We start from the raw sequence: 11,577 nt of genomic DNA on the forward strand, positions 1-11,577 counted from the left end.
ATTCTTTTTCAGGTGAAAAAAACTTTTCACTTTAATGCATTTATATTTCCTCAGACCCATTTCTTTGTATTCATTTTGTTGAATGCTCAAGAAGTAAACCATTTATCAGTACAAGGCAACACAGACTTTACTTACTTTTGTTTAAAAAATCATCTATTAGTCTAAATAAAATAAAATAAACCTTACTTATTTTTCACACTTTAAAGGTTGGGGTAGTATGTTTTAAATTTTAAAAAATATTCTTAAAATATTGTATTTCTAATTTTTTCAACAAAGATGCAAACTTTATAGCCTTGACAATGCAAGTGTTTTAACTGAATGGTGTAACAAATCTGTGGTTTATTATTGTTATTTTTGTTTCAGGGTGCCATTACAAACAGAGATCGTCTAGATAGGGAATACCAAGAAAATTATCAATTTATTGTTGAAGCATTTGATAATCCACAAAATCCTAATGACCGCAGAAAGGGTACAGCCCAGGTTTGTTAACATTATAATAAGCACTAAGATTACTAACAGAAATAGTTACGGTAATGAAACAAATATATTAATGAAAGTAAATTAGCATAATAAACTTAGGTTACAATATTATTAAAAGAATAAAGGAAATATTCATGTGTTTTTGTTTTTCCAAAAATAGCAAACTAAGGTGATTTTAGATATAATTGGTGAACCAAAAAAGGTTGTTGTTTTTTTTTTTAACTTAAAGAAGTTTACAAGATAGATAAATGAATCGAGAATATTAATATGTAAAAGCAAATAAAATTGCAAAAATAATTTAAGAATAAATTTACAAATATATGAACCAAGAAAGTTGTAATTTAGTGTTGCACATTTGGCCTTTACCATAATTCTTTTAACCAAAATGATTACTCAAATACTTATGGCAAAGCAAAATCTTGGTTTCATGGGTATCACTAGGAATTTTTTTGGGTAGGGGAGTTGTTCATGGTGCACCTTAGATATGTGTTCATATATACATACATGTAAAACTCCATGTATTATGGTGAAAAATCACTGATGAACAAGTTATGTGTGTGTATATATATATATATCAAAATCCATTTTTAACAAATATTTTGCACTTAACATGAGGTGGATATACTGTCATTTGAATCCTTCAGTTAAAGTACCATGTTGTATTGTGTTGAACTGGCTAGGATTATGTAGGTGTGAATAAACAGTCACAGCTTTCTGCAACATATTTAGTTACCCCAGCATAAATGACAATATCAAAGATATATCCTGGTCAGTATGATATGGTACTTGCTCATTCACTTTGTAAGGAAAAATGAGACCACTAGCCATTCAGTATGTTTGAATATGTTATGTCTATGCTAAATATACGTATTGCTTTCACTACTAACTTGCAAGAAGATATATCAGTTTGTGGAATTCATGTTTATATATGGTCCAGAAGGGAATTTGTTTAAACTCACACCCCCTGGCAATACCCCTATTTGAATAGATAATTTCATTTATATTTGTTTGTTGGACCATATTCCGCAAATCAACATTGGTCAAGTTTCACTATTTCCAAGTGTTTAAACAATGTTTATTGCAAGATTGTCATAACTCCAGTATGCAGGCCTGTCATTATTCTCAATTAACACATAAAGTATATACTAGAACATACAAAAAAGTCTTTTTCTAGAGAGAGACATTAATTCTCTTATTAAGTCCTATACAGACATACTTTCTGGCATTATCAAATAACCTCTTCTTTCTTTTTTTCTACCTTTTGTTACTTAAATAGTGAATAACTTTGTCCTTCTTAACTTATTAATACACTAACTCTTATAATCATACAACGTACATTTATCTCTTGCTCTAGCTTTTATAACATTCTCAGTTTGTCTAGGATTGAAGAAAAGCATTGACTTAATCAGTCTATACATCAGTCAATACAATGGATCAATAAATGTAATTCCCATTAAGTAAACTCATGTCATTGTGAAACCTAATCAAAAACACTTCAAATAAATTTAAAAAATACTTGTACTTTAAACTGGGCAAGAACAGGTTACTTAAGAAAATTCTAATATAGGTAAACCAAAAACACTTCTAAACTTGATAAATCAACTAATGAAGCTATAATCATTATTGGTAAATACAGAATCAAAGGTTTAATTTAGAAATCTGTAAATGTTATGGGTCACTAAATAATTATTTATACGGTCATAAACTGAATATTAAGTCAACCAAGAACAGCATAATTTGAATAGTATTGTTATACTGGTGCAACCCAACCTCCAAAAATCAACATTATTTGGTAAGTTAAAAAATCAGTATTATGTTATACATTTATAAAGAGAATTGAGTGATGTCATGAAGGTCAGCTGGTCTTCCAGGAAATGTTTAGTATATTTTTCCATTTACTGTTGTAAGTGTGTTCCATTTCTGGTACAATGTGGTTGGCAATGAGAGTGTTATGTAAAATGGTGTTAGGGGTATTTTGTTATAGAAATGGTTAAAAAAGAAATAAATAAAGCTATACTTAAGTGTTTAAGTGAAGTAAAGGTGACACCTGGAGACTGTTTGAAACCATAAATCTTCTATTAACACCAAAAAAGATTTTCCTGTTACCCAACACTTTAACCAACCCAGGCATTCCATTAACAGTGTTACTCTCATCGGCATTGAAACAGGATTCAAACCTAAAGCTAATAGAGAGATAAAATAAGCTTGTTGGATTACTAATCTAAACACTGTTCAACCTTTTGGAATCAGTTACCTCCAATCATTGGTTTCATCTCTGTCAGAAAAATAAATTGTGTTCTTTATTTATTTATTTCATGTAGCAAGAACCCTAATTTTTCTCAAACTTACTCTCTATTTAAGATAGTTTTCCATACCTGTTTGTATAAATCAATTAGCTTAACATCTCTTTTTCAATCAGTCTCCAAGTGTTACCTTTATTTCACTTAAACACTTAAGTATAGTTTTATTTATTTCTTTTTGTTTTTAACCATTTCTAAGGCAAAATACCTCTAACTCCTTTTTACATAATACTCTCATCGCCAGCCATATTGTACCGTAAATGGAACACACAACAATACATGGAAAAATATACTAAACATTTTCTGGAAGACCAGATGATCTTAATGATGTCACTCAACTCCCTTTATATATCACATTATGAATGTTATACATTTAATTACTTTTGAAGTGATAAAACTAGTATCCAAAATGGAAAAACTGACCCTCAGATTTTTTTGTTACTTAGTGTCTGGTTCATAACTGATCTAAGTTCAATGGGTCTAAGTATATGGCTACCATATCAATTATAAAACATAATGAGTCAATTTAGAAAGTCATAAATATACAAAAAACCAGTAAAGTTAATGCCTAAATCAGGAAAGCTATATGTTATTTAGTAACTACAACAAAAAACATTTTATTAAGTTATTTCCTGGGTGAAACAAGAGTAAAAGTAATAAATCAAGAAAGTCATAAAGTTCGGTAAACCCATGTACACAAAACTTGGCAGAAAAATCAAAGTTCTTTAGTGTGCTATTTACATTCTTCACCTGAAGATTCAATTATTTATTTGCAACACCCACCGATTATAAGATCCCCTGTTTAAGATAACCAAGATTATAAATAAACTATATAATTTCCATAAGTAAAGCTAAAAGTTATTCAAAAATTAGGTTTAATGTTGTTTCACCTATGGGAATTCTTTTCAGGTGTTTGTGACCCTTAGGGACATTAATGATAATCATCCAGAGTTTGAGAAATGGGATGGTTGTGCAGAAGTACCTGAAAACACTGAAAGAGGATTTCAAGTTAAAACAGTAAAAGCAACAGATCAGGATAAGGGAAATAATGGTCTTGTGGAATATACCATTACTGAGAATGGAGAAATAGAAAGTATGTTTATCATTTCAATAAATTAGTGATTTTGAAAAGGTTATAGCCTAAAAAGTATATAAAAGGTATACTTATCCATTAAAAGAAAGAAGAATTTACCATAATATTTCATTTTATTGTTCAGCAAGTTTTGTTCAATAAATGGCCTAGGCCTACAGAACCTTTTCAACCTATATAAGTTTTCCACTACTTATGACAGGATAATAGTTTGTACAACAACAATCTTTTTTTTTCTGTTCATTCAGGTATGTTCTACTCTAGAAGTATAGTTTTTTGAACTTGGATTTTGATAATATACTGACATATTCTATTCACATAACTTGATGCCACAATTAAATAATTTTTAAATATTCGCTTGAGATAGTATTGTATTTAAATGTGTGATAATATTTTTTTTTATGAAAACAGAAGAATTATCATAAATTTGTCATACATATCTGCAAAAACAAATTTCCTCGTCTTTTACAAATGATTGTGAAACTCTCAATCTAAAGATGAAGGAAATTTACATTTAAACAAGTAATTAGCATAGTATATTTTCTTTAACACACTCATTCAATGTATTTCTGTTTGGATGACAATATAAAGAAAAGTATTTGAATATGTACAAGTTTTTAATTCTTTCTACTTTCATTAATTTTTGTTTACTCAAACATGTTTCACTGTATTAAAACAAAATGTTACTTAAAACTAACATCCATTCTTTTCAATTTAGAGCTCTTTGAAATTGACAATGAAACAGGAATGATTACTGTTTCTGGTATTTTACTGAATCTTCACCAAAAATTCAATGTATCTATAGCAGCAAAGGACAAGGGAAACCCATCCCTAAACTCTGTCGAAACTTTTTGTATTTTTGTTCAAGATGTAAATTTGAATACTCCTAAGTTTGTAAAGTCTGAAGAAAAAATTTACATTCAAGAGGTGAGATTTTTTTATCTTTGTTACCTGATAGTGGATTCAGACGTATCTCAATTAATGTTTAAATAGTAACTCCATCTTTACACAAATGTGGATTTGTATCTACTGAAAATGTTTGTTTTTAAAGTTAATGTTTGCATTGATTGTTCGGGAGAAGATAATGGGAACAGAACAGGTTTTAATGATACTTATGGGACTTTGTGTTGGCAGCTGGAAACCAGTTGAGATCCAACTGGTTTCAGTTGACTTCAGTGGGAGAAACTGAGTTTCCCTCTTGAGAGTTATTCATTTATTTTTCTGCCAGGCCATTTATTTCAGTTAAATGATAATTGATTTGGTTCTCAACCTTCACGATAGTAAAACATTTCACTGCTTTTTTTGCTCCAGACTTTTTCTCCCAGTTTCTTCAAGGTCGGATCGTAGTGTGCTTTGCCCCTTGTGTGCATGGATTATGGGAACCAGCTAGGTGCCTTAAGGCAAACCATTCGATCCTATGCAGTAGGATAACCAAATTCTTATTGGGGAGGGAAAGGAATAGGAGTAGGAGGGGCAAGTGTAGGCATGGTCTTTTAATCTTTTTAGTTTTCTGTTGATCTCATGGGGAAGGAGCAACAGGTGGGGCAAGAGGGGCTGATTGGAAAATCTGAGTCATGGTCCCCTGAGCAGTGTGCAGATCCATCATGACATGGAATATAGCCCAGCCTTGAATATGATGTAACAATAGCATTGGGCAGTTCTGAACTAGAGCAGTTGAGAAACTGCATGCAGCCCAATTCTATATATATATATATATATACAATAGTTAATCATTCTGCCTAACTCATGCCATTCGTATCACTTCATCAGGCTATAGGTACTGCACAACAGATGACTACACAATACAGTAGCTTAAGCTATGATCACAACTTACACAAATTTCCCTCCTGGTTAACATCTTATCTTGAACTTCATTAGCATTTTCTTCATGTGATCTTAAAACAGTTTTCCATTGGTATTTTGTAGAGCACAGTACAACAGATGAGTAGTTTTCAGGTTCAAGATACATTTTGTAATTTTTATGCCTACCACTAGCATAAGGCCTATTAGAAGCAGCCATTTTGAATAGGCTTGTACACATAACATTAATAATTACTGTTAGGTAACCTTCAATATTAATTTTCAGAAAAAATCCTTCAAATTCAAAATATTAAAGTATTTAGCATTTTGAAATTAAATCACACACATATTTGAATGGAATAATCATGTATATACAAAGACATAATGCTGCAACACATGTAACCTTCAACCCAATTCCACTCTAAAGTTACCACCATTATTGTGTGATGACACTCTTTGTTTAATTGTGACTTCTTTCCATCATTTCTAAATTCACTTCAGTAGACATTATATTCAGATTTACTCTCATAGCACTTATTTTTACAAATGTTCTAGGGGGCTTGCCCCTAGACCCTTGTAGCATTGTGCTTTGCAACTGATTCTAGAAGCTATTTACTGTTTCATGGAATAGTTGTGTCTTTCTACCTTCACCTTTTTTATAGAGGACTGTTTTACAACTATAACACAGAGCAGAGATACATCTGGATTCTTGTGATCCAGTTTTCCAGTTGGTTAGTTCAGGAGGTAATGTGAACTGTAAATAGGGTTTTTGGGTAGACTACTTTCTGTGTTGAGATAGTCAAGACTTGGTGAATTCTTGTCATTGTTTTATAGATTCTCCATTCTGTTGGTCATATGTGTTTTATCTGTAGCATATCTTCAAATGAAATTTGTTTTAAATTACCTCTGACTAAATATAGTTTTCTTTTATCTCCCTTTCTCTTTAGTTAATACAGTTATCCATTTATTTCAGTTTATAACAATATAATAATCCAACAGCATCATGATTAACCATTCTTCAGTTTATCTCCTGTAATAAAGTATTGTTACGTCTCTAGTCGTTTGTTAATTTTCCGTAAAATTTCTTTCGGATGAAACTTTAGTGACACAAGTCCTTTCTTAAATAAAACTAGTTTATTCTTTCTCAATACAACTTTGCAATACACTTAATTTCCACAGTCACGCTATAACTTAAACAAATGCTATAATTCACAATGAACGATTCACGTACTTGACTCAATTGTCTGTCTCTATCTCTGTCTGCAATTCAATTCCATTTTTGTCATCACTTCTTGGCGGTCTTATATACAAGAACACCGTACATCTAGTAAACACTCGAGCATTCACGAACCTTCGAGAATATCATGACGTGTTACTAGCATCACGTGACTTCCGCTGTCGTAACAGTATTTTATTCTCTGTTTCAAACAAAAAAGAAACCTATCATTCTATTGGTATTTGAAGAACTTGTAGCATTTTGCCACAGTTTAATTCTCCATATTATTATTAGCCGACACTGGGCAGCTTGTACATAATTGAATAAATTGAGTTGTTTAAACATTTAAACTAGTTCCCAAAACTAGTCTGAATCACAGACACATCCCCAATGAAAGAATAGACCACTCCAATCTTTTACTTGTTAAACAAATGTTTAAACAACTCAATTTATTCAATTGTTTTTCTTTGCCTCTTTTATTCCACCACTACAAATATAAAAACTTGCCCTTCCACATGAAAAGTTCTTTAGTTATTCTGAGATCATCTACTATTGTGGGTTTTTCATTTGACCTTATTGAATTTAATGTCAGCCACAATTTTGCTTGCCTCTGAATTCAACTTAGAGTGGAATTTCTGTTTCCTTGAATTGCTACTCTCTGTTAGATTTGCCTTTAAAAATATGCTTCTTATTATATTTAATTTCTAAACAGTGTTTTTCAGACATTTGTTTGCTGATGAGTTCCACAGTTGTTTTCCAGAAATGATTTTGTCTATTCCCTGGCTTGAAGATATGATGAATAACTTGAGGATTTGTCTTTGCATTGGACAATTAAATGGAACAGTTCATAAAAAGTAAACTTGACTTTAACTGTGTGTGCTCTCTCTGAAATGTCCACTTCAAGAATTATGCTACCTCCTTCTCATTCATAAATTTTAGTGTCCATAAGTAAGGGATATGTTTGAAATACATTCTTGTAGAGACAAATCCCAAATTACTCCTCCCACCCACCTAAATAAAAATAAAGCCATCCAATGCAAAAAAATATTTTTTTTGAACAACAGGTAATAGTTTGAAAGTGAGGCCAGTTATGATAAAGGATGGCAAATAGGGAAGTTATGAATCAATAGTTTCATCATATATGTGTCTTCTGCCAATTCAAAGGGAAAGTAACTTTTTTATGTCCACTTTAATTTAAAAGTTTGTTATTTTTTTCTTGTAAAATTTCCTGTATTCAGTGAACTTATTGATGTTCTTAACAGTCATTTCTTGATAATAACAATTTGTGCACAGTAGTAACTTTTTACAAGGAATTGCACAGGTACTTTTAACTGATATTTAAATAGATGAAGCAAAAGATAACTTACAGGTGTAGAAAAATATCTCAATATTGTAAAGAATACTCTATAATAAGATCTATGTATCAGAATGCTGATATGCTTAAAAGATAAACAGAGAGTAATGATGTGTTTGTAGGATGAGCCAGAGGGATATTCTGTAACAGAAGTGAAAGCTGAAGATAACGACTCTCAGCACACAGACAATTCAAAAATTCGTTATGAGATATGTATCGATTGTGCAGAAGGGAAAGAAAATACTGAAACCTTTTCAATTGATGAAAATACTGGTAGAATCAGACTTAAAGGTCGTCTAAACAAAGCTACAAAATCAAATTACATGGTAAGAAGTGACAGTTTTGTAGTGTTGTTTCAATTTAAACAGTTTCTTTTTGTTTAAAAAAGTGTATTTAAATTAATGTTACATTAACTGCTATAAGAGTTTTGAATAAAGTATTTCTTACATTTTATTTGAGGTACATTATACTTGAAAAGAGTGAGAGCTAAAAATATGAATAGATTAGAGCTTTGAATCTTTTAAGATCATAACATTAAGTTCTTATACTGAAAATTATGAGTTTTGTTTAATCAAAAGTGCTTTGTGGTTGTGATGAGACTTGTAAATATGAAAGAGCTGAAATTCAACTGAGGAAGATGTAAATTATTCTTAGTAATATTATTAGTCTAGAGTGTCTTAGCCTACTTCGTAAAAAGTCAATGATACCTTTAAATACTATAAAACTGTAGCTATAATATATAAGGGGCTGATTTGTTCAATGTAAAAAAAAAAAAGATAATTATTGATCTAGAGTGATTTAGCCTATAAATTGTCTGATTATATTCCAACAGGTCAAAATGTTTCTTTTATTGTTAGTCTCTTTAAAATTCAGTGTAACTGTAAGACTTGTTAATGAAAATGTGAAACATCAGTCTGATTAGTTCAGTTGAATAATTTTATAAAAACTGAAAGTAGTAATATATTCCAAAAATTTTAAAGGGACAAAAAGGAGCTTATTAACCTATCAATAATGTCACTTCCTCCTCCCAACTATAACCACCTCTTACTATTTATGTATTTATCCAATCTTTTCATAAACTCAGTTACATTTTCTGCTTCCTCATTCCAAAAGCCAAACACCCTCTTTGAAAAGTAGTACTGTCTAAACTGCAGACGACTCCTACACTGCCAAAATGTGAACTTATGACCCCTTGTCTTATTGTTTTCACTGCTAAACACAAAGTTTAATGGATCAATATTATCAATACTCTTAATAATCTTAAAACCTCAATCAAATCCCCTCTGACCCATTTCCTCTCCAGAGAAAAAAAAAGTTTAGTAGGAACTGATTAATTAGTGGAAAGTGAAAAATTATATAAATAAAAACTGAAACTAATAGAAGCTAATTAGTTCAATGAAAAGTGTATAATTGTATAAAAACTGAAACTATTAGGAGCTGATTAGTTCAGTTGAAAATAAATAATTGTATAAAACTGAAGCTAGTAAGAGCTGATTAGTTCAGTGGAAAGTAAATAAATGAATAAAAAGTAAAGCTAGTAAGAGCTGATTAGTTTAATGGAGAGTAAATAACAATAAAAAGTGAAGCTAATAAGAACTGATTAGTTAAGTGGAAAGTAAATGATTATATAAAAACTGAAAACAGGAACTAATGATTATCCATTGGAATGTTGATTACATGTATTGTAAAATGAATTAAATTAATTTGAACTTATTAGTTCAGTTGAAAGTGAATATATAAAACAAACAACAAGAGCTGAATACTTCAGAATATAGTGAATAACTATAAAAACTGAAAATATTAAGAACTGATTAGTTCAATATAGAGTGAATAATTGCACAAGGAAGTGAAATTACTAGAATATGTACTAGTTTATTGGGCATTAATATTTGGATAATTCAGGTTTTACATTATACTTTTTTGTTAATTTTTCTAAAAAAAAAACTAATAGCCTATCAATATTGTAAAGATGATAATTTATTATATTATACTAACATGCATTGTATGTTATTTTTGTTTTTTATGGTTAAAAATACAGTGTTTTTGATACATAATAGGTTTATAATATACAGGATATTGCTGAAAAAACCCTTTTGATTGTACTTTTTTTCAAAATAATACTTTATTATTTCAGCTTTTCATTAGGGCTTGTGATAAAGGAGAGCCTCCTCTGTGCACTAGTAATGAAGATTCTGGTAACAGGCATGCAGAAATTCAGATTTTTGTTCGTAATAAGCAAGACAAATTGCCACAGTTCAGACTGAGAACTGTGAGTAATAGAAGCTTGGATTTATTTTTATTGGATGTTCTCTTTTTTTTTGTCTTAAAAGGTCTAACTTAATTATTTATTATTTCTTGTTCAAAATATAAATCACTGCCTTCCTTTACATTTGTTTTGTTTGTTAGCCTGAAAAAATTCAAATAATTATTTTATGGAATCAAAGACAGTCAGAATACACACTGTATAAAAGAGAAAATAATTCAAAACAATATAACCTTTTAATTTTAGAGCTATATCAGATGCTCTATATCTGTATTTTCCAATGAGATCTTCAGTTGTATCTTGTTGTAAAGAAAGTACTATATTCCAGGGTGAAGTAAGCATTACAGAAGAAACTCTTGAAGGAAATGACTATATTCCAGAGGCTAAGTATCAAGAAGAATTCAACGAAAATGCTGAAAATCGGTTGATTTGTTATTTTATCATAGGTTAGTTGTGATACGGATTAACTGAACTATTAAATCTCATACCTTTGTTGTTTTTATTACATTAGAGCAGCTTTTCCTAAAGTGTGGGGCATGCCCCCCAGGGAGGCATAAATGATATTTTGGGGGAGCATCAATGATTAAGGTAGAGACAATAGAGCAACAATGCGAAATTAAGTGTTTTAATATATTTTTCTTTTATGAAAATAATAAGTAATTATTACAACATATCAGCATTTTAATGTGTATCTGTGTATTATATTAGGTCGTCAAGAAATTAATTTCGTGTTTTGGAACACTTTCAATAACCACCTCACAAAAAACGTACATCACGTATAATAGTTAAACGGACTGCCTAAACTTCACGTTAGTGTAGCCTATATAATGTGTAAAGTTTAGTTGTACTCTAATCCCGTATAGTGATGGTGCACGATGAGTCACGCAGTTGGCATGTAATGCCGTTTGAATACAAGAAGGGAGTCAATGCCTCTGTAGCCACAAAAATATCAAAGAAGTTTATGGAAATGTTTTGAACGTTCCTAAGTCTCAACGATGGTTCGGCAAATTTCGTTCAGGTGACTTTAGCCTTAAAAACTGTGATGGCAGGTGCCAACATGTTGGAATTGATATT

General features: G+C 30.5%; 1 protein-coding gene across 1 annotated transcript in view; it reads left to right on the forward strand.

The window, feature by feature from the left end:
• Positions 1-11,577, forward strand: part of LOC111088620 (cadherin-23-like) — a gene marked incomplete at its 5' end in the record, with an annotated part of 90,901 nt that overhangs the window by 50,947 nt on the left and 28,377 nt on the right. The window contains 6 exons of the mRNA XM_022399274.1: positions 364-480; positions 3,690-3,873; positions 4,589-4,797; positions 8,363-8,566; positions 10,375-10,509; positions 10,832-10,949. Of these exons, the coding sequence (XP_022254982.1) occupies positions 364-480; positions 3,690-3,873; positions 4,589-4,797; positions 8,363-8,566; positions 10,375-10,509; positions 10,832-10,949 (967 nt within the window). The remainder of the gene's footprint in view (positions 1-363; positions 481-3,689; positions 3,874-4,588; positions 4,798-8,362; positions 8,567-10,374; positions 10,510-10,831; positions 10,950-11,577) is intronic.

The sequence above is a fragment of the Limulus polyphemus genome, unplaced genomic scaffold (genome assembly GCF_000517525.1).
Source record: "Limulus polyphemus unplaced genomic scaffold, Limulus_polyphemus-2.1.2 Scaffold4135, whole genome shotgun sequence".
In the NCBI taxonomy this organism is placed as follows: Eukaryota; Metazoa; Arthropoda; class Merostomata; order Xiphosura; family Limulidae; genus Limulus; species Limulus polyphemus.